This window comes from Nerophis ophidion, linkage group LG03 (genome assembly GCF_033978795.1).
Source record: "Nerophis ophidion isolate RoL-2023_Sa linkage group LG03, RoL_Noph_v1.0, whole genome shotgun sequence".
Taxonomy (NCBI): domain Eukaryota; kingdom Metazoa; phylum Chordata; class Actinopteri; order Syngnathiformes; family Syngnathidae; genus Nerophis; species Nerophis ophidion.
Genome location: NC_084613.1, coordinates 60967027 through 60994455, shown reverse-complemented (window position 1 = coordinate 60994455; position 27429 = coordinate 60967027). Strand labels below are relative to the sequence as shown.

Below are 27429 nucleotides of genomic sequence, written 5' to 3'. Positions count from 1 at the left end.
TCAGTACTGCAATACAAAATGTGGCCAAATACAGCAAAAATGAACAGAAATGACATAAAGGTCAGGGGCTGCATGGCGTAGCGGGTAGAGCGGCCGTGCCAGGTTCGCTTCCTATCTATTGACATCCAAATTGCTGCCGTTGTGTCCTTGGGCAGGACACTTCACCCTTGCCCCCAGTGCCGCTCACACTAGTGAATGAATGATGAATGAATGATAGGTGGTGGTCGGAGTGGCCGTAGGCGCAAACTGGCAGCCACGCTTCCGTCAGTCTACCCCAGGGCAGCTGTGGCTACAGATGTAGCTTACCACCACCAGGTGTGAATGAATGATGGGTTCCCACTTCTCTGTGAGCGCTTTGAGTATCTAGTAATAGAAAAGTGCGATATAAATCTAATCCATCATCATTACTATTATTATCATATGTAAATAAAACAATACAACAAAATGAACAACACAAAACAATAACTGGAAAATATCAATCACACCAGTCTATTATCGACTCAATACCGGCATACTACCCAAGGTATCAACACTATCGATATTTGGATCGATCCGCCCACCCGTAGGCTACGGTGTACCTGCCTTCCCGTAGCAGCATGGGCAGCCCCCGCGCCGACCCCCCAGAAACCCCAAACGACGTCGTCTGCCTTTAAAAAACACATCATGTTATATTCATGCTGTGTTTGAAATAACAATTTGTCAATATTCTCCGATTTTTGTCTCACAGCTCTGTACACCGGAAGCTGGGAGGGAGGGAGGTGGAATGCAGGCTCGGCTTCACTCACGTATTCATCTCCCAGCGACCGCATCCTCTCCACTTGTGTCCGCCGGGATGCTGAAACACCTCGGGATTTTTTCTGCGCCGAGCTGGCGTTAGCGAGGGACCACACGCCCCGTCATTACCGTCAATAGCTGATTAGCGTCATCATGTCCCCTCCGGCGTCGGCTGCCATTGAAAGCAGCGCCACGACTGTGTTTGAAGAGGACGCCAGAGAGGAGGTATCCTTTAATTTTAAAACATGCATGCTGCAGTGTATTGGCGCACAATATGGACTAGTAATGATACAGGGAGACTTTTCCCTCCTTTAACAGACCAATAACATGTCTACAGGTATGATATCATCCATGCTTTATAAGAGGCCTGCACATGATGTTATCAATATGTACAGCATGTATCGCCTATATCTGCTCCATTGAAGGCTAATTACTAACAGCAAATGTTAGTGTGTAGGTTGCCATGCTACAAAAGTCACGTTATTTTTGTAAAATCAGTTATTTTCATCCTACGCAGTGACAAACCGAAAAGTATTATAATTACTAGTACAGTATATACATCTTTTTTAGAATGCCATCCATCCATCCATCCATTTATTACAGCGGGGGCTGCTGTACTGGACAAGTCGCCACCCCATCCATCGCAGGGCCAACACAGATAGACAGACGACATTCCCACTCACATTCACACACTAGGGCCAATTTAGTGTTGCCAATCAACCTATCCCCAGGTCCATGTCTTTGGAAGTGGGAGGAAGCCAGAGTACCCAGCGGGAACCAACACAGTCACGGGGAGAACATGCAAACTCCACACAGAAAGATCCCGAGCCCGGTGTCAAGCCAAATTTGTGCCCAGCTAAAATAAGGGGGTGTGCGCATGCGCGCACCTGCGCAGTCCACAGGTGCGCCGGGCAGTTTTTTGGCAGGGCGGCGTCATTGTCAAACCAACGTGTGTGTAGCGAGAGAGACCGTCCACTTTTTTAAAAGCTTAACTCACCAAAATTAAAACTACTGATCTTATTCGTTTCCTCCTGCAGTTTCTCTCTATTTAATAGTCTAAAACGGTTAACTAATGATACGGTTAGCTAACAATATCAACAAATCCACAGGTGGCAATTACTTGGCAAGCCGTCCCATACACACTGTATACAATAGGGTGGGCATATATTTCGCTCTTAAGGCGCTCAATATATGCCCCGACACGCTTGGGCACTTATTTCGCAAGGAGCACTTATTTCGCTTGACACCGGGATTGAACTCAGGACCAATTTTCCCTCCAATTTTTCATATGTGTGAGCAAACGCCAAACTCCTTGAGCATTAAGTGGCACACATGTGAGCGACGGCAGACGTGCACACTGTCCATTTCTACCGCTTATTCCCTTTTGGGGTCGCGGGGGGCGCTGGCGCCTATCTCAGCTACAATCGGGCGGAAGGCGGGGTACGCCCTGGACAAGTCGCCACCTCATCGCAGGGCCAACACAGATAGACAGACAACATTCACACTCACATTCACACACTAGGGCCAATTTAGTGTTGCCAATAAACCTATCCCCAGGTGCATGTCTTTGGAGGTGGGAGGAAGCCGGAGTACCTGGGGGGAACCCACGCATTCACGGGGAGAACATGCAAACTCCACACAGAAAGATCCCGAGCCTGGATTTGAACCCAGGACTGCAGGAACTTAGTATTGTGAGGCAGACCCACTAACCCCTCTGCCACCGTGAAGCCCCCGTGAGCAGCGTGCAATTGCACAGGCGCTTACCTGAGAGGGAACGTTCCTCAGGACTACTCAGGACCTTCTTATTGTGAGGCACAGGCACTAACCCCTGTTTCACCGTGCTGCCTTTTTTTTTTTTAGAATGGTGTCTCACATTTCTGCCTGAGTGGGTACTTCCACTCATAGGCGCCGATCCCGTGGGTGCTTCGGGGCCCGAGCACCCACGGACAATGCCGAGCACCCATGTGGGATTGAGGGCGACTTTAAATTTTTAAAATAATTTTTGAAAAATCAATCTTGTTGTAGTTAATTTTGTGGCGAGTTTGGTCCAGTTTACAAAATAATAAAGCCACAAATCATATGGGATATTAACTTCGCTGAACGTCTATTTTTTTTTTAATACACACACACAGAGCACCCGCTGGCTAAAATGTAGATCGGCGCCTGTGCTCCCACTCACAGTCCAAAAACATTTATGCAGGGGGTCCTCCGTTTATGAAGGAGTTCTTCTTCTACGACGCGCTGCAAGTCGACTTTTAGACCAAAATATATTGTACTCAAGCTGGGCCGCTGCCAGGAGTTCTAAGCCACATGAAAATAAAGTCACTTGTTCCCAAAACCCCTACCCCTAAACAACACTTAATAGGGAACTGCACTTTTATGGAGATTTTGCTTATTGTTTACAATCACTATGAAAGACATGATGACAGATGTATGTTTTTTTTTTATGCATTCTAAGTATTAAATGAACGTAAAGAAAAGTTTGCTTACAGCGGAGCAAATGGGAGGGGTTCGATTACGCCCATAAAATTAAATAAATACCCATTCATAAAGCGCCAACAATATTCCATTTACATTTTGTAAGTTGAATATTAATCAAGTATTAGTGATATTGATATAAGCGCTATTGCAGATTAACTATTTATAGCGGCGTCGTGAACACTAAAGTGTGTGCCTATGTTTACATCATTGAGTTGTCTGCTCCTTCCTCGCTTCCCTGCTCCCTGTAAGTTTATTGGAGTTAATAAATCATGCCTCTCACCTGGAAAGTAGATGGCAGAGGATGTAATGCAACAAGTTGGAATACTTCGACAGCTATTTAGGACCTCGAACTGTTGAACAACTTAAAAATACATTCTAATGAAAGCAGACCTTAAATAAGTTGTGTTTTATTATGTTTGTTGGCCCTCATAAAGTCTGCAGTGAGCAGAAATCAGTGATGGAGAGAAGAAAAAAAAGCAAACGCTGTAATGTGATTTTGAAATTAATGCGCCACATATGCTTAAAATTATCAAAATATTTATATGTTAAATGCTATTATACATGTGCCCGTTACTACAATTACATATATACTTACATCATGTATATAAAACCCTAATGTAGGTGTTTGGATGTTTTTTGGGGGGCTTTATAGGCAGAATGGAACGGCTAACATAGGTTCCATTGTAGTGGACTTTTGATCGCATTTATTTAATATTTAGAATACAAAAAAAAAACACCCATCATCATGCCTTTCATAGTGATTGTGAATGATAGGCAACATTTTAAACAAGTGCAGTTCCCCTTTAAATAGATTTAAGAAATGTAATAGCACGAAATGTTGTAACACGAAACATCATAACCCAAAACACCATAACACAAAACCATGTAACACTTGATGTGATAACACCAGTCTTGTATAAAGTACTTGAAAGCAATATTTGACTACGAAAAAGTACCTGACCAAAAAAAATTACTTTTGTAGACATTGAAGTAATCTTTTAGATAATTACCTGAGTAAAATTCTTAAAGTACCTGATATGCCGGAAATGTAGTGCAGTAAAAGTGAAAGTTGTCAGAAATGTAAATAACGAAGTAACGTAAAAAATATTTTTAGGTACAGCAACAAAGTATTTGTACTTCAATACTTTTACAATACTGGATAACACAAAACACTGTATTGTTGTAACATAAAACGGGTAACAAAATGTCGTAACACTGACCGTTGTAACACTGACCGTCGTAATACTGTCGTAACACTAACCGTCGTAACACTAACCATCGTAACACTAATCATCGTAACACAAAACATTGTAATGCAAAACCTAACACTAAATGTAGCACACAATTATGTAACACAAAAGGTCATAACATAAAAATATATAACATAATGTTGTACCACAAAATGTAGTAACACAAAACGTGGTAATACAAAACTTTGTACCACAGAACGTCATACCACAAAACGTTGTACCACAAATCATGGCACCACGAAACATCGTACCACGAATCATTGTACCACAAAACGTCGTACTACAAAACGCCGTACCACAAAACGTCGTACCACAAAACGTTGTACCACAAAACTTTGTACCATACAAACCAATGCAACACGAAACGTCCTAACAAAACATAGTAACCCAAAATGTTGAAACACAAATCATTGTAACACAAGACGCCATGAACCAAGGACTGCCTCCATGGTGAAACATACAATCCATTACGTGACACTGGCTCCAAGTTTTAATAACATTTATACAAAAAGAAGTTAAACACATGGATTAGAGTAAAACTAATCAGTCTTTGAATATGTTAGACAGAAATGTTTTTCTTGATTTTTTTCTCTGTTTTTCTTCTTCAGCAAAAACCCCATAAGCAATCGCTGAGCAAGTCGTTGTGTCGGGAGAGTTTCTGGAAATGTCTTCTCCTGTCTATTCTCATGTACGGCTGCATGGGGGCGATGGTTTGGTGTCACGTCACAGAGGTGACCCGCCTCACATTTGACAGCGCATTCAAAGGGAAATCCATGATGTACCATGACAGCCCCTGCTCTGATGGCTACATATACATCCCTCTGGCTCTGCTGGGCATGCTCTACCTGGTCTACCTGGTGGAGTGCTGGCACTGTCACGCCAAGAACGAGTTGCAACACAAAGTAGACGTGGAGGGCATATATGAGCGAATCCAGAGAATGCAGCAAGCTAAGCCGTGCATCTGGTGGAAGGCCATCAGCTACCACTACGTGCGTCGCACACGGCAAGTCACACGCTATCGCAATGGGGATGCATACACTAGCACCCAGGTTTACCACGAGCGAGTCAACACTCATGTGGCCGAAGCTGAATTTGACTATGGTCACTGCGGCGTGAAAGATGTCTCCAAACAACTCCTCAATTTAGAAAGGTCCGCCCTCACAAAGATGCGCTTCACCAAGTGTTTTAGCTTTGCCAACGTTGAGTCTGAGAATTCTTACCTTACACAACGTGCCAGGTTTTTCACCGACAACGAGGGCCTTGATGACTACATGGAGGCCAGGGAGGGCATGCACCTGAAAAACATTGAGTTGAAGGAATACATCATGGCTCTGTCTGACCCAGAACAACACCCCTGGTATCTGTCCCAATACGTTTTTTGGTTTGCCTCGTTCCTCACCTTCTCATGGCCTCTACGGGTCTTCACGGAGTATCGCACCGCATATGTCCACTATCGTGTTGAAAAACTCTTTGGACATGATTACATCCCAGTGACACCATGTGATGATCGCCCGTATTGGAGACGCATCCCTCGTGTAAACACCATTGACAGCACAGAGTTGGAGTGGCACATTAGGTCCAATCAGCAATTGGTGCCCAGTTACTCAGAGGCAGGCCTCATGGACCTAGCCCAATGCCCCTCCAACTTCAGCGGCATTCGGCAGAACTGTGAGCAATGCCACAGAGCCATCAGTTGCTCTTCAGTGTTCTCCAGAAGCGCCCTCAGCGTCTGTACAGGAGCCAGCTCCCGAATCCCCTTCAGTGGCAGCAGATTCTCCCTGGCTCGGCGCTATGGATCACAACGGAGCTGCTTTTGGAGAAGCGGCAGTTTGGACGACCAGGAGAGTCCCAGTGAAAACACCCGCTGTCTTTCAGAGCGCCTCACCACAGACGATGAAGAACCTCCAGACTATGACAACGCACTCTGCTACCCGGTGCTCATCGTCCACTGCAGTGAGAATTGCCACAATCACAGGTCTTTCCACAGAAACGGCTCCTGTGTGGAGACTTCTCTATGACTGTGCTGAAAGAACACACGAGCATACAGTTCCGGTCAGAAGTTTACATACACTCATCATGAGAATGAATGCCATATAAATTTAGGGCCCCTGATGATTTATTTTAACTGTTCTTTCTTGAGAGAGGAATGATTACAAAATTTATTTTGTGGGTTTTAAAAAAAACAAGAGTCGGGTGCACAGGAATTTGGGAAATAGCTTTATATGGACTTTTGACCACACTTCTTGGGAGAGCTGGTAGAGTTAATTCAAGCTTATTGGTTTCCTGACACAAACCCAGCTACACATCTATGGATGTTTTCATTCATCCAGGTTATTGTATTCGCAGGGCTTTCAATCTATCGCAACTGGACTGTTCAGTTTGTCTTAGAATACTTTTTACCTCTCATCCAAGCAGGCTTAATCAGTTCATGCTCATAGACTTAGATTGGTAAGATCTAGTCAATGACCATGAACATTCTTCTAGATTAGAATGTGTCTTCAACGGTGGTTTGATTGATTGAAAGCCCAGAATATAGTCCATACACATCCACTATTCCAAAACCATAGCCTGCTTCATCCATTACAAAACCAGCTTAGATGTTTGTTGTTCTGTTGGAGCCAAATGGTTTCTAAGTTTAAACCCTCTAGCTGTTAATTTAAGGTACATATGAACTATTTGGTAGTTCCTCATGATTTCCTCCATTTTGTGCAGCACACCAGAACTGCTGAAAGTTAAACAATCTCACAGACACTTGATACTCAACGTTCTTAGGTTTGAAAGCTTCCTCTTGACTCCTCCAAACATACAGAGTAGCCTTCTCTGGTAGCCATAAAACATTCCTCTTAAAGGCACTGGCTTTTGCGTGTGGTGCAGCTGCAAACTGGAGAACAAGCTTCTTTTTGGTTGGCACTGTCTCAGTACATGTTGATATACTGTAAATCTGTATTTTCTGTGAACCACACTGGCGTTCCAGATTCCAGGTCAAGGCAGGTTTCAGTGTTAGTGGTTCCTGAACATCATAACCAATTTCCTTTCATCTGAAAGTGACAGTATCAGTCTTCTTCCAGACCTTGGGAAAGTGGTGACACATCCATGTGTACAAAGTACAATTGTTTTTAGTGTTATTATTATAATCTGCAGTTGATCCATAAGACTTTACCCACAACCTACAACGATCCTTCACTGAGATCTTGTACTTTCCCATAGTTTTGTATTGGTCGATCCAATGAGAGCGGTACTTTTATAGGTACCGAACGAAGTCCATTGGTACTACCGGGTATTAATTGAGGTATAAGCTTTTCTATACCAATAAAGCAAGAAGAAGGCACTCAAAAGTACTGTAAAGTTCCACTTTTCAAAATGTGCTAGCTCCTTGCTAATTTACATTGGCTTTTTCATAGTCATGCTACCGATTAGCATTAGTGATGTTACATGGTGATTTCAAAACCTCCAAACTGGCAATCGGAACTACAACTGAGAAGCACGTTACAATCAAACAGCAGGTGTGTATTAAGTACAATACTTACAGTTCAAACACTTTGTAGAACTCAACAAAGGAATAAACTGACTCATTCAACTTCATGGCAAAGACTATTTCCTGACAAAAGGCACAGTATATACACTACTGCCTTCTAACATAGAGGACTTGCAACTGCATGTAATGTCTATTATATAATGTGTGCAAATGAGACTTAGAAGTGTAAAAAAACAAGATAACAACCGGACCCAATTCTTGTTTACAAACGTCATTGAAGATCTATGTTGTGCAATTAAATAACAATTATAGGAAACTATTAAGGGCCCAGAATTAACATGGCATTATTATGACGAATGTATGTGAATGTATGGCAGGAAGTGGCTCAGTAGCATGATACACTTTGTGTTGTCATTTCTCACACAAATGCCTGAATCCTGAATGTGTGAAAGACCAAAGCAATAAGTGCAACCTCCTACTGGATGAAGACTGTTAACACTGCATATCATTGCCAAAGCTTTTCAAATCTTTACATCTAAAAGTGGCGCTGCAGTTACCTCACAGGAGCATTACTGGCATGATAAGCAGATATAAGTATCTAATTGCAAAAGAAGCATCAGAAGGCTCAAGTTAGGTAATTTTCAACGACAGCAATAACCACAAAAACACCAAATATGACCATATCACATGACATAGTAGAATCTATGCCACACGAAAAACACAAAATACTCCTTTATGTCAATTTATAATGTGTAATTTTTTTATGTTGGGATGAAGAGTGATGATTTAAGTTAACTCAGGTTGCCTTATTTTATTTTATTTTTTACACCTTTTTACGCTGTTCAGAATGTATAATGCCTTTAGGTTGAACTACACTGCACCATATTTTGAGGTTCATTTTCTTATGATTTATGAATTTTGCATATTTCAGCAAATTGTTTTGTAACTCACATAATTGCTCACAGGATTTTGAAAGAATTTAGATCAGGGGTGTCAAACTCGTTTTCATTGACTGCTACATCGCAGTCCCTTCAGAGAGCCGCCGCTTGTAACAGTGAACATATTAATACGTATGTACTGTATAAAGATTCTCCTCATGATAGTGTTACACAATTGCCTATGCATTTGATTATTAATGTGTGTATATATATATATATATATATATATATATATATATATATATATATATATATATATAGCACAGGCCAAAAGTTTGGACACACCTCATTCAATGGGTTTTATTTATTTTCATGACTATTTACATTGTAGATTATCACTGAAGGCATCAAAACTAAGAATGAACACATGTGGAGTTATGTACTTAACAAAAAAAGGTGAAATAACTATTTCTTCAAAATAGCCACCCTTTGCTCTGATTACTGTTTTGCACACACTCTTGGCATTTTCTCGATGAGCTTCCAGAGATAGTCACCTGAAATCGTCATAGGTTTGATACCTTCAGGGACAATCTACAATGTATGTGTATGGGTGTGTGTGTGTGTGTGTGTATATATATATATATATATATATATATATATATATATATATATATATATATATATTATTATTTTTATTTTCACTCTAAAAACAATCTACAGTAGGTGTCATGGTTAAAAAAATGTGTTACAGTATATCATCATATATTCCAAACATGTTTTTGTCAAAATGCAGATAAATACTTGAATATCTGCTTGACTTATGATTTCTAAGTTATCTATTAAATTGTACACTGTCAAAGTGACAGTAGATTTTATGGCGAAAAACTGCTAGCTCAGTTGACATAATTTTTACGTAAAAAAAAAGGGCCACCATTTTTTGCAGTTTGCAGTAATACACTGTAAAAACAACAACCGTAGATTTTTGGGTTAAAAAAAATTGGCCGCTCAGTCGCCAGAAGTCTACTGGAAAATGTGTGTGTGTGTGTTTTTTTATTTTTTTTTACAGCATATTACTGTAAATAAAACTGTAACACTGTTTTTTATATAGTAAAACATTTTTTTTTACTAAAATCTACGGTTGTCGTAACTAAAATCTACGGTTGTCGTTAGTACAGTGCATACAGTAACTGTAAATGGGAAAGTGGTTGCACTTTTATAAACTGTAAAATCTGGTGACTAAACTGAGTTTTTTTTGCCACTGTAATTTTTACAGTGTACAATTTGCTGTGAAATAACACGTCAAGCAGATATTTGAATATGTATTATTATCCATCCATCCATTTTCTACCGCTTATTCCCTTTCGGGGTCGCGGGGGGCGCTGGCGCCTATCTCAGCTACAATGTATTATTATTTTGACAAAAAAAATATTGAAATATTGGATAATAATTGTGGCTGTCAAAAATAAGTTAATTTGTGTGGTTAATTAAAAAAAATATTGCATTAATCATGTAAATACACAGATTAATCAATCAATTTATTCTGACCACACATGCTTCCTTACCTTAACAGAAGATGGTTGCCTGAGGTGGTTGTTACACGGTCAGTGATCATGTCAATATTTACAGCAATGCAAAGACAAGTGAGGAGAGAATTCACCTCAAAATACACCCAGATGGGAAACTGTTACCAAGTTCTAAACAAATACATGTATTGCATTCAAGGAACACATTTAAAACATGTATGTATGACATTCTGACAGAAAAATTTCATTTGTGTCCAAATATTGGGCTCTTTTTTTAAGTTAATTTATATTATGCACGTGAGTAATAACCTGTGATTAATAATGATTAATCCAAATCCAAAAGTGTGATTAATCTGGTTAAATAAAGGCAATATTCAAGTTAAAAAAATATACAATTGCATGCAGTAGATGTAATACAAATCTAAAAAAGAAATACACTTTGTAAGCAAGTTAAAACACTATATAGACATTTTATTTCCAGGTATATGAAATTACGGGACAGGCCAGTATTGGCCCCAGGCCTTCAGTTTGACACCAGCGCTCTAGATGATTCTCATTTGCTAATTTGGAGTAAAATTACATCATTGAGTTTAAGGTGTAGCCTAATGTTTGTTGGTTCAAACCTATCCCTTCTACTGTACTGTCATGTGCAGTAAAATAAATATTGTGGTTACAGGTTTACATTTGAATTTACTATACCATTAGGGATCAGTACTGTGATTATTACATCTGTCAAACAACCTAACTCAAGTGTGTAATTATCTGCAAAAAAAAAAAAATCCATGCCTACAATTGCATGATTACTTCTTAACACAATGTGTTGGAAAGCATAAAACCTCAATATGAACCACCAGCATAATGTCATATATATAAGTATGTAGCATATTTAGTAATATATTTGCCCTTCCAAATACAGTTTACATTCAATTGATGCAAACATGCACTTATGTTTACGCAATTATTACTTCATATACATTTTTGTAATACTGATTTTTTTTATGACATCTCACAGGTGGAAATAGTATGTATTCCAGCAAATAATATCTGTATCGTTTTAAATAATATAGTGCAAGCAGTATTATGCATTTGAAGTGACATTGGATTTTAAGAAATGTACTAATGAATGTTGATGTAAATTAATTAAAAGTTATACATGATTCAAGTATGTAACTAAATCTCAAGGCTATTTTTTCTTTGACATCCATCCATTTTCCTACCGCTTATCTCTCGGGGATGCAGGGGGTGCTGGAGCCTAGCTCACCGCATTTGAGCGGAAGGCAGAGTAGACCCTGGACAAGTCGCCACCTCATCGCAGGGCCAACACAGATAGACAAAGTTACATAATTGTTAATGTAATAATATCTGCAATAAATGTGGGGGTAAGCTCATATGTCCTTTTGTATTAAACATGCAAGATGGTAACATAATTATCCATCCCGTCCATTTTCTACCGCTTATCCTTTTCGTAGTCGCGGGGGGTAGTGGAGCCTATCTTAGCTACAATCGGGCGGAAGGCGGAGTACACCCTGGACAAGTCACCACCTCATCACAGGGCCAACACAGATATCCATCCATCCATTCATTTTCTACCGCTTATCCCTTCGGGGTCGCTGGAGCCTATCTCAACTGCTATCGGGAGTAAGGCCGGGTACACCCTGGACAAGTCACCATCTCATCACAGGGCCAACACAGATAGACAAAATTACATAATTGTTAATGTAATAATATCTGCAATAAATGTAGGGGTAAGATCATATGTCCTTTTGTATTAAACGTGTTAGATCGTAACATAATTATCCATCCCATCCATTATCTACCCCTTATCCCTTTCGTGGTCGCGGGGGTAGTGGAGCCTATCTCAGCTACAATCAGGCGGAAGGCCTGGACAAGTCGCCATCTCATCACAGGGCCAACACGGATATCCATCCATCCATTCATTTTCTACCGCTTATTCCCTTCGGGGTCGCTGGAGCCTATCTCAGCTGCAATCGGGCGTAAGGCACCGCTTATCCTTTTCGTGGTCGCGGGGGGTAGTGGAGCCTATCTTAGCTACAATCGGGCGGAAGGCGGAGTACACCCTGGACAAGTCACTACCTCATCACAGGGCCAACACAGATATCCATCCATCCATTCATGTTCTACCGCTTATCCCTTCGGGGGTCGCTGGAGCCTATCTCAACTGCTATCGGGAGTAAGGCCGGGTACACCCTGGACAAATCGCCACCTCATCACAGGGCCAACACAGATAGACAACATTCACACACTAGGGCCAATTTAGTGTTGCCAATCAACGTATCCCCAGGTGCATGTTTTTGGAGGTTGGAGGAAGCCGGAGTACATGCAAAAACTCCACACAGAAAGATCCCGAGCCTGGGACTGAACTCGGGACTACTCAGGACCTTCGTATTGTGAGGCAGATGCACAAACCCCTCCTCCACCGTGCTGCCCAGTTATGTAAATCACAGGATTGGACGGCCGTGTTCTATGTTTGCTCGCAAGGTTAAAATGTCAACGCAAGAATCCCCAAATGTGTTCACAGTCAGCCAAGTTCCTCTGTACAATAGGAAGACTCTAGTGTTTTTAGAAATTTGACCCAAAAATGTCTGTCTCCCAAGTTTTTACTAAACTTGGGGGGCCATGGTAGCATTCCTAGGCCAGATTTGGCCTCTGGGCCGCCCATTGAATAGCCTTGCATTAGTGTCCATCACCGTGACAAAACATATACTTTAAATTCTAAATAATTATGTCCTTCTAGTATATTTGGAAATGGCAGCGGCAGGTTTCATTGACAAAAAAAAAATAGTACAGTGCTTTGTTTTCTTGCTGCAATAACAAGCTGGAAAGATATTCTCCTAAACGATAGGGGGCGGCATTACAGATGACATCCGGTTTAATGACACAATAAACAGAGGCGACGAATGACAGCAGACGAGGAGAGGTTGCGTCATAGGTGAGTCAAGATTTGAGTTTATTGCAACGAATAAAATGTTTTTAGGCATTTACATGTTGTAGTTCACTAGGTTTTTATGGTAAATTGTCTGTTATTCAGCACCAGCTTGTAAAAAAACATTGTGCTCTAACAGTTAGCATTAGCTTCCACCTGAAGTGTCCAACTATGAGTGAGTCACTTATGACTAGCAAACATACACGACGCTAATATCAATCCTTTAACGATTGGTTTCAAGATAATGTGGCATTTTAATACTTTTTCGGGATATGCCATGTTGTTTTCTACTACGAAAAAACAACACATCGTTTTCCAACCAATTTTGCGAGCAATTAAAATTACGTCAGCAAAAAACCAAAACATCCATTTCCTACCGCTTATTCCTTTTGGGGTCGTGGGGGGAACTGGTGTCTATCTCAGCTACAATCGGGCGGAAGGCGGTGTACACCCTGGACAAGTCGTCACCTCATCGCAGGGCCAACACAGATAGACAACATTCACACTCACATTCACACACTAGGGCCAACTTAGTGTTGCCAATCAACCTATCCCCAGGTGCATGTCTTTGGAAGTGGGAGGAAGCCGGAGTACCCAGAAGGAACCCACGCATTCACTCCACACAGAAAGATCCCAAGCCTGGGATTAAACCCTGACTACTCTGGACCTTCGTATTGTGAGGCAGACGCACTAACCCCTCTTCCACCGTGAAGCCCGTCGAACATTTGTATTGGCTGTATTTCAAATAGAATGCTGTATTGTACTTCGAAAGTACGGTTCAATGTGTATACTATGGTTGTACAGTGTATTCGGAAAGTACTCACAGCGCTTCACTTTTTTTCCCCAAATGTTATTTTAAAACCGCATCGATTCATTTTTGTCCTCAAAATTCTACACACAATAAAGTTAAAGTACCAATGATTGTCACACACACACTAGGTGTGGTGAAATTTGACCCATCCCCTTGTTCACCCCGTGGGAAGTGAGGGGAGCAGTGGGCAGCAGCGGTGTAGCGCCCGGGAATCATTTATGGTGATTTAACCCCTAATTCCAACCCTTGATGCTGAGTACCAAGCAGGGAGGCAATGGGTCCTATTTTTATAGTCTTTGGTTTGACTTGGCCGGGGTTTGAACTCACAATGTACTGATCTCAGGGCGGACACTCTAACCACTAGGCCACTAAAAAAAGTTGGTGGGCCGCCAAACAAACATGGCTACCGTGTAGCATACAGCGTGCAGACTATTTGAGTTTGCAAGGTGCCCATAGCATACCACTAAATACTACACAATGGAATCTATCCCTATACGTTATCAAACAAGATTTGTCGAGTGATCTCAAGGATTATCTGTTGGGAATGTTCCCAGACATGTCAAACTATCTGGTGCTCCAGACTCAGACTTGGCTGCAGAAAAACATTTAAGGCTGGGGCATTACATTTTTTCAGGGGGGCTCCTCGTAAAAAAGGATTACTGCCGCGGGACCACGCTTGCTTGTTACAACTGCTTTCCTGCGGCTCCGTCTGTCCACAACTGATTATGTATGACATTTGTGGTTAAGAAAAGGATAGTGTTTGAAATTATTTAAGCCTTTATTGTGTCTGTAAAATGAAAATGTTGGCCATTTCTATGGTATTAATTGTAAAGGACTGTTATTGATCAGATATTGGTGTGCTAAAACCTCTTTCTTGTTTAGAAGCTACATACAATTATAAGTGTTCTTTGTCCATGCACATAATGTTGGCCATTTCTATAGTATTAATTGTAAAGGACTGTTATTGATCAGATATTGGTGTGCTAAAACCTCTTTCTTGTTTAGAAACTACATACAATTATAAGTGTTCTTTGTCCATGCACATAAGACATATTTATAAAGTGTTTAAATGTATTCATTATATGAATATTTTCTTGGTCAATTTAAATGGTGGCATTAACAAATCTCATCTGTGCATAAATTACTAGAATAAGATTAGGAGACGTTAAGTTGTTGTTTGGGGTTGGAGTCATCTTTTTAAGGGGTACATCAGCATATGTATATATATATATAATGTGTATATTTTTTAAAGGGACAAGGGGGACAAAAATGGATGGAAATATATCTGAGATCGGTAGGTTGTGAGTTCAAACCCCTGTTGAGTCATACCACTGACTATAAAAATGGGACTCATTACATCCCTGCTTGGCACTCAGCTTCAAGGGCTGGAATTGGGGGTTAAATCACCAAAATGATTCCCTGGCGTGGCCACCGCTGCTGCCTACTGCTACCCTCACCTCCCAGGGAGTTATCAAGGGTAATGGTAATGGTAAATGGGTTGTACTTGTATAGCGCTTTTGTACCCCTTTTTTAAGGAGCCCGAAGCGCTTTGACAGTATTTCCACATTCACCCATTCACACACTGATGTGGGCGCTGCCATGCAAGGCGCTCACCCGGACCCATCAGGAGCAAGGGTGAAGTGTCTTGCCCAAGGACACAACGGACGTGACTAGGATGGTAGAAGGTGGGGATTGAACCAGTAACCCTCAGATTGCTAGCACAGCCACTCTACCAACTTCGCCACGCCGTCCCCTGGGTTAAATGCAGAGAATCATTTCGACGCGGCTAGTGTGTGACAATCATTGGCACTTTAACTTAATATGTAGAACTATGTTAAAACAAAAGTAACCAGATAGTAGATTATAGTTGAGAAAATAATACAACCAGAAATGACTCAACGTGTTACTACTCACACCAGCAGCCATATTACGAGCGGTTGTAACTTGTTTTGAAATGGTTCTATTCATTTTGCAAGAGGCTGTTGCGATAGATTTTAGGCCAAAAAAATCTGTCCCTGGTAAGTAAATATACAAATAGAGACACAGTGCCTGTCAAATTTCAGGATCATAATCACACTTTCCACACTTTGTTTGCAGTCACTACCAGAGCTCCAGCATGCACAGTTTGTTGGTCCAAGCTCTTGCTATGAGGCAGCTAGGAAGGCTGAACCCGCGCCATCTGCTAGCTGCTGGTTACGGACCTGCTCAGGCCGAATGGTGTCCCAGAACCATCCATACACGCCAGCTGTGGGGCTGCTCCACTTATTCCGCACTGGGTTGCACAAGGACGGCTCTCTGTAGCAGGGATGCTGTCAGAAGATGGACTGTCCATCAGCTGAGGTTCAAAAGCAACAAAAATAAAGGTGCTGCTAAGCCAATACAAGAAGAAGAAGAAGAGGATGAAGAACAAAACCCTGAGAGCGATTATGAAGATGAAGTGGAGGAGGACCCAACCATAAAAAAGGACTATAAAGACATGGAAAAATATGTACAGTCCTTTCGTTATGATACCATTTTGCGAGCCGGCCTGGACGTGGCACATAAGTAAGTGATATAGTAACATTAGGTACACCTGCACACTGGTAGCACAGACAAACCTCTGTGCATTTATAGTTACCTCATTCAGCTAAACGAGTCAAAATATATATTCTTTACCCAGGTTAAAAAATGAATGCAAAAGTTCATTAATGTCACCATTTCAACTTAAAATGTGAAACTGATATGTGATAAACTCATTACATACATAGTGAGATATATCAAGTCTTTCTTATTTTGATCGCTTAGTTTTGAAAACCAGATTTAAAATTTGAGGTTTTCATAAGCTGTAAACCATAATCAAAATTATATCAAAAGGCTTGAAATATTTATTGTTGCATTTTGTAAGCCTACCGTGCATCAGGAAAGTATTGTCAGCGCTTCAGTTTTCCCACATTTTGCAATGCTACAGCCGTATTCCAAAATGGAATCAATCTATTTTTGTCCCCAAAATTCTACACACGATACACAATAATGACAATGTGAAAAGTTTTTTTTTTCTTTTTAAAATGCTAATGTATTAAAACTAAGAAAAAAACAAGTGTTCACAGCCTTTGCTAAATACTTTGTTGCTGCTCCTTTGGCAGCTATTACAGCCTCAAATATGTTTTAATATGATATCATAATTCTGGCACACCTATCTTTGGGCAGTTTTGCCTATTCCTCTTTGCAGCACCTCTCAAACTCCATTAGGTTCAATGGGCGGAGTTAGTTTTCATCCATGATGTCTCTGTACTTTGTTGCATTCATCTTAGTCTAGTCAGGGAGGTTACCAAGAACCCGATTGTCACTCTGTCAGAGCTGCAGTCTTCCTCAGTGAAAAGAGTAGAACCTTCCAAAAGGACAGCCATCTCTGCAGCAATCCATCGATAAGGCCTGTATGGTATAGTGGCCAGACGGAAACTATTTATTTGCAAAAGTTTGCCAAAATGCACCCGAAAGACTTTTAGAAGATGAAAAAACAAAATTCTCTGGTCTGATGAGAGGAAGCTTGATCTCATTGGTATAAATGCCAGATGTCATGTTTAGAGGCCAGTACATTCCCTACAGTGAAGCATGGTGGTGGCAGCATCATGCTGTGGGGATGCTTTTCAGCGGCAGGAACTATAAGTATAACGTCGATGGAGGGAAAGATGAATGCAGCAATGTACAGGGACATTCTGGATGCAAACCAATGTTTTTCATCAACCTGATGGAGGTTGAGAGGTGCTAGAAAGAGGAATGGGCAAAACTGCCAGATTGGTATGCCAAGATCGTGGCATCATATTCAAAAAGACTTAAGGCTGTGATTACTGCCAAAGGTACAATAAAAAGTATTTAGCAAATGCTCTGAATACTTATGTACATGTGATTTTTTTAAAAATTATATTTGCAAATTTAAAAAGAAAACTTTTCATATCTTTATTATGGGGTATTGTGTGTAGAACTTTTAAGGACAAAAATGAATGTATTCCATTTTGGAAAAAAGCTGTATCATAACAAAATGTGAAACAAGTAAAGTTCTGAATATTTTCCGAATGCACCGTATGTCATTTACACGTTTCAATAAATAAACCTTTGCACAAGCGGTAGAAATTGGATGGATGGATGGGCAATATTCAGGTTTTTCTTTAGTTTCACCTGTAATTTTTGGCATAATTTCTTTTGTCATGACAGTAAACTCGAGGACAGCTTTTACAGCAACAATCTCCGACTAAATGGACAACCCCTCATCAAGAAAAGTAAAACGGTGGGTGTGTTTACTAATAAATGACCTGACCGGTTATTGGATAAACTTCATGTATGTTGTTTGTCCTGACTGTTCTTACTCTATGTACTCTCAGGTAAGAGTTGGGGACACTTTGGATATGGTGCTGTCAAAGAACTCAGATGCAAAGACTGTTACTCTAAAAAGAGTCATCCTCAAGAAGTTTCTGGGTAAATCAAACAATGGGGAAAAGCACAAAGTTTCCTTACGGCGGTGGAAGTTTATAGAGTTACCGCAGGATGAAGCTTTCAAGCCTCGAAGCCCAGTATGAATGAATGGATTGTAATTCATCAACCGGCGTCAGCAATGATATAATGACACGGTATCGTATACTCAAAAAAGTGTCCGGTAAGGATTATAGAGGAAACACAGGTCTGTGACACTTTGACATTTAAAAACTGAAGGTAGCGCTTTCCTATTATGCAGTAAATATGCACTATGATATTCTGACTTGTATTGTGCGATTTTTACAATTTTTGATGCTTTTGTGATGTGACAAATGTTGAATAAAAATATTGGTGTTGCCAGCCAACATAAGTCACACAAAATGTCAAATAAGGTATAAATAACCGTTAAATAATATCTTGATAAATGTCCAACAATTATTAATGTAACACAGTCTTGTGATTTTTATTAGAAATAACTAAGTGATCTTTAATGTTAAATTTTCTTTAACACAAACATCCACAAGGCTTAATATAAGCACATTGTTATTAAAACGGGTGACACAATGTTACATCAGAAACTGCAGTGTTGTAAATATATCACATCTTTGCAATTTGTTCATATAGAAAACTATGTAATCAACTACTATTGTTTAATTGTTGTCAAAGGTGAAAATTATGTTAGATTACATGTGACAATTTTGGCTTTTTTAATATCTTTCAAAACTTTTTATCCAACAATAAAAGTCTAAATCTAGAAATAAGAATTGTACAGAAAACATGTGACAGGTTGGCTTCATCCTAAAAAAGGACAGGTTTGTAAAAGTTGAGCTTATATGCTGTGCAATGATAAAGTATTTTTCTGGATGGGGGTAGTTGGTCAGGAAAGCTGACTACAACACACTGTTTGACCTTTTAGCCTTCTTCAGAATGTCACATTTCTTCCGATTAGGGCGCCTGCAGCGCTCGTCAATGCTTGGCACACACTCGTAGTGCCACACCTCCTCCATTTTCTCCACAGGATACACAGTTTCCACATAGTGACGGATAAGTTTGAGGCGCGCTGGGTCCAGCTGTTTCTTGTTGCAGGCCCCAGAATGGTTGTACTGCAGCCGCAGGTTGTCCTGCGTGAATAGTTCTGGGAAGAGGCGCACCAACAGTCGTGCGGCAAAGTTCCCCACAGAGAGACTCTGCTGGACTATTTCCCGAACTTCCACATCCGAGAGTAGGTAAACTGACTGGACCGGGAAGTCTGGTTTGGATACAGTTAGTTCATCCAGAGGAATTTTGCAAAAGTCTTTACTGCTTTTCTCAGGGGGCAACAAGGGAATTTCTGGATCCTCCCTCAAGGCATCTGGGTGGAGCTGGTTCAGGACAAAGTCCTGCTCTGCATCTTGACTGTACACTTTTCGATGCTGCAGGTAAGATCTTCTCTGTTCGGTGTCCCGTCTACGGCACCTCTCGTCAAGTTTGCCCACAAACTCCATAGTCCACACTCTGTCGTTCCTTGCTTGTGGGTAGACCAGCTGCACATAATGACGGACCAGGTTCACACGAAGGGGATCCAGCTGCTTTTTCCCAAGAGAACCGCTGCAGTTGTACTGCTTCCGGGTGTTCTCATGGGTGAAGAGCTCAGGGAACATAAGAACTAGCAGGCGGGAGGCGAAGTTTCCGATGGACAAGCTACATTCATAGTTATACTTAAGCTGCTCTTTGGACAAGAGGAGCTCCTGTGAAACAGTAAAGTTAGGTAAAGGGATCTCCATATTGTCAAAATCAATGGGTGATAGCAGTGACCTTTTGGGCTTTCGTGAGGTCCTTTCATTGCCACATATGTCCAAAACCTTCAGGACAGAACCTTCCTCAGGAATGCTGGCCAGATCGTAGCTCTCGTCGTTGATGTTGTCAGGCTCACTTCCATTGTCGTTGCTGTGAGGACAATAGAGTGCATCCTCCATGTGTTGAATGCACACCTGAAGCCAGCTCTCCTCAGGCACATCAGGAAAATTAGTTTCCATGTACGTTTTTATGATTTCCATCCTGTCAGAGTCTAGAATTAGCTGGCCCATGCTGTTTAAACAATTCGAGCCCTCTGGCATTTTATTGCCCTGTTCAAAAAGCTCGGGGAAGAGTCGATGCATGAGGAAAATCACTAAGTCTTCAGGAGAGGCAAGCTCATCCAGCTCCTCTGTGGCTTGATCGGTAAATGGTCCAACCAAGCTGCTCCGCTGATTGCTCTGAAGAATGTGCTCCTCACGACCCTGCTCATTTATGAAACGATAGGTTTGAGGATGCGCCGCTGTGATCTCTTCTCCCGCTATTGTCTGCTTCCTTACCAGCCTACCGCTTTCCATGTCCCTCTGAGCCCAGAAACGATTAAAAAAGTCATTGAGCTGAGGGAGACACTCATCCTGCCAAACACTAAGGTTCCTGGCCGATGGATAGCATGCCTCCACATAGTTACGGATCAGCTGCAGATGTAGAGAATCCAGTGATCTCTTGTTTGTCACACAGTCATGGGAGTGCTCCCTGGCTTTGAACAGCTCGGGGAAGAGATGTACCAGTAAGCGACACCCCAGCTCCCCAGCACTGGATGTCTGCTCCATTAAAGAATTTAACTCTTCGCTTGTTAGCAGATACTCAGGAGGAGGTTGGAAGTCTGCCACCATCTCCACTGGTTTGATATGCTTCTTTATCCGCATAACCTCAAGACTTAAAAGGTCCACTTTGCTATGCAACTGAGTCATGCTTGAACTTAGACTGTTGAGAATGAAAAACATTTTCTCAATCAAAGGGTAGAGGTTAGAGTCCTTTGACCACACTTGGCCTGAACCATCCAGGCTTGACAAAGCTTCCGGTAAGCCATTTCCTTCTGAATTTAGGAGAGCGGAAGAGAAGAGGCCAGCCTGATGTCCAGCACCTTGATCAGCCTGCTGATCTACACTTGGCGTGTTCTTCTTCTCAGAGATCCTGTGGGAGATACTGAACAGAGGCTTTCTGTAAGAAACTCTGGATTTCCCACGGATGTTGTCCCTCTTAACATTGCTCGTGCTGAGACACAGAGGCTCCTGGCGGCTGCCGTCATCTGTCAAGTAGTGCCTCATCTAGACAGAGTAAATGATAAAAAAATAAGTAAAGACAAGCTAAAGTGTACATTTCAGAGATATTACTACTCATCCACACATCAGATACTTTATCCGTGTTATTCTCAGTGTGGATTCATACTTGCTAATTTTCTTGAAGCATGGGAATAATCCACATAATGGTTGGCCAAATTATTTGATTTCTGTCAGATTAGATGTGAGAACTTTGTGCAGATGCATACAAGGGTACTTCAAGGTTAAAATGTGCACCTACAGTGCATCCGGAAAGAATTCACAGCCTCACTTTTTGTAACGTTACAGCCTTATACCAAATTTAAATACGGTAATATTTTTTCTCCAAATTATACACACAATACTCCATAATGACACTGTAGAAAAGTTTTTCAAAATTTATTAAAATTAAAAATCTAAAAAAAAAAAACCCCATGTGCAGTACATAAATATTCAGACTCTTTACTCAATACTTTGTTGAAGGGCTTCCTGAGCAAGGAGGACCTCATGGTAAAAAAACCCTGGCAGTGGAATCTTAATGTGACCTACCTTTGGTAGCAATTACAGCATCAAGTCTTTTTGAATATAATACTACAAGCTTGGCACACCTATATATTGGCAGTTTTTCAGCCATTCCTCTTTGCAGCACCTCTCAAGCTCCATCAGGTTGAATGGGAAGCGTTGGTTTTCATCCATGATGTACTTTGCTGCATGCATCTTATTCTAGTCATGGATGTGAACAAGAACCCGATGGTCACTGTCAGACCTACAGCATTCCTTTGTGGAAAGAGAGCCATCCAGAAGGACAAATATCTCTGCAGCAATCACCAGTCAGACTTGAATGGTAAAGTGGCTAAATGGATGCTATTTCTGAGTAAATAATTTGCCAAAATGCACCTGAAAGACTCTCAAACCATGTGAAACAAAATTCTCTAGTCTGATGAGACAAATATTGAACTCTTTGGCGTGAATGCCAGACGTCATGGTTGGAGGAAACCAGGCGCCGCTCATCACCAGGCCAATACCATACCTACAGTAAAGCATGAGGGTAGCAGCATCATGCTGCGGGGGTGTTTTTCTGCGGCAGGAACCGGGAGACAAGTCACGGTGTGAATACTTATGTACATGTGATTTTCTAATTTTAAGAAATATTACATTTTTTCCCCCCCAAACTCTACACATTGTCATTATGGGGTATTGTGTGTAGAATGTTGAGGACAAAATTGAATTTATTCCATTTTGGAATAAGGCTGTAGGAAAAGTGAAGCACTGTGAATACTTTCCTGATGCACTGTACATGTTATGCATATTGTTTTTAGATATGAATTTTTATATCATGTGTTTGTTAGCAGTTGAATAAGAAGCTCACCTCTCCTGTGATTCTGACTCGCTTGCTAGTTGAGTACTGCTTAGCGTCAGGCTCCATTTCTGCCGAGGTCCGTTTACCAGCCTCATTGGCCCCAGGAGATCCTCCCCCACACTCTCCCAGTGCCTCACAAACAGCAAAGTCCTCAGTCTCTTTAGATTTTTTAACATGCTTGTGTTCTGCCGATAACAACATAATAATGTCTTGAATAACCACTGTACATCCCCTTTTGTGTATTTTCTATGTGTGTTCACACTTGTCATTTTTGGTCAGGTGTCAATGCACTCCACCAAACCCAAGACGGACCAAACAGGTCTACCGCCTGAGAAAGGCAAGTTCGAATGCTAACCACAACGAACCACTGAATGTCACCAAATGCAAGCAAAACTAGGCAATGGCTATCAAAACAAAACAGAAACCTGAGTGAAAAGAGTTTAAGATTTTGCCATAGTTAAAGGGCATGTTGATTTTCCACTTTCCTGACTCATAAATAGGTGGGAAACCTAATCGATTTCCCAATGCATCACGAATAGAACATAGAATATTCATTATATCGATAGATAAATGTCAAAATATCAATTCTTTACGTATGTTAAAGTAATTCGGAGGGTTCTAAAATGCAACATTAATAATGCTAATGGTCTCTAAACGTTAGTTCTCCTGTTGGTCATAACCAACCATAAGAGAACAATTAGCTAACATTATTTTAATAATGTGTTGGCTGGGTTAGTGCAGACACAGAAGAGAGAAAACAGGACAAGCTCGCTTGAATGCAAAGCAGTGAAACAAAAAAAAGAATACATTGTACGCCACAACAGAAGGCTTATAGGAACCGCCTTACCGTACAGTACAGGTGCCGTCTAGCACTTTCAGCCGTAGATATGAATGAGCAGATAGACGGCACACGTCTTTGAGCAGCAGGTTTATTGTGATTGGGAGCAAAGTGTCTGAAACTTCTGTGGTTATAAAAGGCACAAACATTAAATCAAGGATGTCTGCTTGCCAAGTAGGGACGTTTATATATTTTTTTTACTTCGAAGGATATATATATATTAATATAGATAGGTAGATATACACACACGCATAGTGAGGCTCTGCTTGAAACATCTGGCAGTCTCCCGTCAGAGAGTTTTAATGCCCACCTCTGAAGGAACTTGGAACATGTTACGAGGGAGTTGCTGGACATTGAGTCTGAGTGGACCATGTTCTGTGTATTTATAATTTATAAAGAAACCAATGCATACAAATGATAAAGAGATAATTCAAAACAAGTTTTGCTTTTAATTGATCAAAAACTAGTTGTTTGAAATGATATTGCATCTTAATTACTCTTAGCAAAATTTTAATTTTCATAATGTTGTTTGCTTTAGACCAGATATAAATTTCACTTATTATTAAATCATTTTCAAAGAACTAAATTAAGACCTTCCTCTTGGAGGCAATACTTCTGTCTTGAATAAAATACTTCTGTAAACAAAAATGTAGTACTGTACAGTGCTTGCAACTAAATAATAATCTCCAATATTGTGATTTAGGTGAAAACTTAAAACTTGAATAAAATAAGTATGTAAACAATAATGTAGCATTGCAAATTACATGCAAATAAACTTCATTAAATCAATAGATACCAATAGTCAATAAATGGTAATACAAATCAATCAGCTCAGTGAAGTGCAAACATAAAACTTATGTCTTGAATAAAATAATTCTACAAACAAACATGTTTTATGCAAATAGACAAGTAAAACATCGAGATGATCATATAGTTTTAGCAAGTAGATAAATGCAGGCTTTACCATGAAGTGTCCTGGGCTCCATGGTAGTGTGTACTAATGTTAAGTCAATGTAATATATAACTATAATGATGATTAAACCATTATAAAGCCATGAGTGTTTTGCAGCAACACCAGCGTACAAGATGTCCGGTTTGGATGTGAAGAGCGACTGCTTCAATAATCGCTTTGTGCATTGTTCTTTCTCATTATACATGGTATCATCATACATTCCCTACAAAAATTCCACCACTGTAGGGTGATTACGGTAGTTTGTTTGCTGTTGTAGTCTTGTTCGCCTTGCAAAGCGTTAATTTTTGTTGCAATCGGCTCAATGCTGTTTAGGATGCAGAAATACGTTTTTTGATCCCTTGCCTTTTTTAAAAGCGTGCAGTCACTTGTTCCATGCCTGTTGCCGTAAATCTAAGGAACTGACATTTTTCTTTGTCTCGTTCTAGTTAGCATTAGCCATGTTTTGCATGCTGTATAAGAATGTGAGGCGTGTGGATGTCTGCAAAGGAAAGGGAGGCGGTGGCCACGGAAGCTCATTGGGGCAAAAGGTATACTGTAGCAAAATGAGAAAAAACATAAATGTTCTATTTTTTTAAATTGTCTGCAACAAAAAACTCAAAATTATCAATAAATTCCAAACATTGCCTAGCCCTATAAACAAAAATGACGTAGCTCGCAAAAATATGATGTAAAAGTCGCAATAAGGTTGCATTCAAGTTGCATTTCTGTTTATTCTGCAGTAGTGTTGTCCCGATACCAATATTTTGGTACTAAAATATTTTTGATACTTTTTGCTACATTTCTTAAATAGAGGGGACCACAAAAAAATTGCATTATTGGCTTTTACGGTACATTAAACAAAATTATCGACGTAATCATAGTAGGATTGACTAGCTACGCTACGGTACTTGGTATCATTACAGTAGATGTTAGTGTAGATCCACCAATGGCGTTTGTTTACATTTTGACGCCGGTGACCTACAGTGCGTAGTGAAGCATGTTTAGCTATTACTTGTCCTGCAGGGATGAGATTTGTAAGAAACATACTTTATTTGTCTCCATGGAGGCGAGGATTAGTGATTTGGAGGTAGCCAAAACACTGCCGACTGGGGCTGTTACTTTTCAGAGGCGGTATAATACCGAATATGATTAATTAGTATCGCTGTACTATACAAATACCGGTATACCGTACAACTCAACTCACATTTGAAAATCTCAGATTCGGACTAGCTCTTGATGTGGCCTGAACCTGATGTGAAAAGATAAGATTTAAAACACTGAAGCATTTGGACTGGCAAAAATAGCCAATGTGTGTCACGTGATGGCTAAAACCCCCGCCTCCAAAAAAAACTGATTTTATGTGCAGTGTAAACAGGGCTTTTCCCTTTGCTTTCTGTTCATACTTGTCAAGATTTATATTAAAAAAAACTGGGAAATTTCCTGAAAAATAGCGATTTTCATCAACACCCATGTATGTTTCTGTTAGGTGTTGCTATGCATTGCCTGGTTACGATCACATCTGATGACATCATATTTGGTGTGTTGGTGCAGTCGGTAGTCACGCTCGCCCTACCAACGATTAGAGTCAGCGGTCTTGGGTTCTGTCCTGGACTAGGTTTATGCTTTTCTATCTGCACAAACAGACTCGGACTAAGTGTGAACACACCATAAATTTGAGCATTAAATACATTTATATAAAAAAAAATGCCCAGTCCTACTTTACACCCCCTTCTGTCATAGATCATTCTAAATTAAAAAAAAAACAACACATCAACCACCTAAGTTTTTAACTTACCTTTTTCAAGCATCGTTTCATCTGAAGCATCCCCATACTCAGAGGAATTCATAGCCTAAAATAAAAAATATATATTGTATTATGTAAATCCAATACTTGCTTCGACCCACCTTTATAATGTTTCCAGATATGTTTTTAAAGAAATCTACATCTTTCATTTTCTATTGCATTGTGGAGGAACACGCGGGGGGGAGAAGAAGATGTCTGCTCATACACTGTCTTGCTGAAGCGGACAGCGGTGACAACGTGTTCAGGTCATGTCATCGGATAAGCCACATACTAGTCAATGTGAACGCTGACGTCATGACACAGCACGTCGCGTTACGTCACGTGTCACTGTGGCCCAGACGAGCTGACGCAAATACGTCAATCAGTCTCAGCTGTGCTAGCCAGCCGTCATTAGCCGACACCACTTCCGCATTCTTTCGCCTTCGACCAAAACAGCGTGGGGGGAGCGTACTATTTACTGGCAACGCAATGCTTGTATTGTTTGTATAATACATACATTAATGTCAGCTGTGTGACAGCTTAGTGACGACTAATTCTTAGTGCAACAAACCCATTAAAGCGTACAACTAAGGCTGTTGCTAATATTGTCGACCAGCCAGCTAGCTGGGTAAAGCTTACCTTCACGAGTGCTTGCTGTCCATTCGGTTTGTTATTGTTGAGTTGGACATGTCTGCCGAACGTCCGCGGGCTTTATTTGTAGATAACGGTTGACAGCGTTGTTGACCATTACCCCCCCTCCCTCTCTCTCTCTTGCTCGCTTCCAGTGCATTCTCGTGTGACGTCACAGTGAGCGCGCCC

At 40.7% G+C, this 27429-nt stretch overlaps 3 protein-coding genes and 1 long non-coding RNA gene across 7 annotated transcripts; 2 read left to right on the top strand and 2 right to left on the bottom strand.

Annotated features, from left to right (window-relative positions):
* The first annotated feature begins 573 nt into the window (after positions 1-573).
* Positions 574-11543, top strand: LOC133549881 (transmembrane protein 151B-like). Of its 2 annotated transcripts, none has more exons than XM_061895752.1 (2): positions 574-999; positions 5114-11543. In XM_061895752.1, exons 1-2 carry the CDS (start codon positions 928-930, stop codon positions 6521-6523), a joined length of 1482 nt encoding a protein of 493 aa, XP_061751736.1. In that variant the 5' UTR covers positions 574-927; the 3' UTR covers positions 6524-11543. The 2 variants fall into 2 exon arrangements, with proteins under 2 accessions (XP_061751736.1, XP_061751738.1); XM_061895754.1 differs by having other exon boundaries at positions 574-1111.
* On the bottom strand, positions 2472-14368 carry LOC133549883 (uncharacterized). The gene is made up of 3 exons (XR_009806198.1): positions 13703-14368; positions 5905-6528; positions 2472-5800 (listed from the first exon to the last, which is right to left on the bottom strand). It is a non-coding gene; the product is annotated as an uncharacterized LOC133549883 (long non-coding RNA).
* mtres1 (mitochondrial transcription rescue factor 1) lies at positions 13207-19032 on the top strand. Its single transcript, XM_061895755.1, has 4 exons — positions 13207-13331; positions 16234-16680; positions 18328-18400; positions 18495-19032. The coding sequence occupies exons 1-4, from the start codon at positions 13300-13302 to the stop codon at positions 18687-18689; spliced, it is 747 nt and encodes a 248-aa protein (XP_061751739.1). The 5' UTR covers positions 13207-13299; the 3' UTR covers positions 18690-19032.
* Positions 19021-27429, bottom strand: bend3 (BEN domain containing 3). Of its 3 annotated transcripts, XM_061895749.1 has the most exons (4): positions 27250-27429; positions 26623-26677; positions 23047-23222; positions 19021-21686 (listed from the first exon to the last, which is right to left on the bottom strand). In XM_061895749.1, the coding sequence occupies exons 2-4, from the start codon at positions 26672-26674 to the stop codon at positions 19476-19478; spliced, it is 2439 nt and encodes an 812-aa protein (XP_061751733.1). In that variant the 5' UTR covers positions 26675-26677; positions 27250-27429; the 3' UTR covers positions 19021-19475. The 3 variants fall into 3 exon arrangements, with proteins under 3 accessions (XP_061751733.1, XP_061751734.1, XP_061751735.1); XM_061895750.1 differs by lacking the exon at positions 23047-23222; XM_061895751.1 differs by lacking the exons at positions 23047-23222; positions 26623-26677.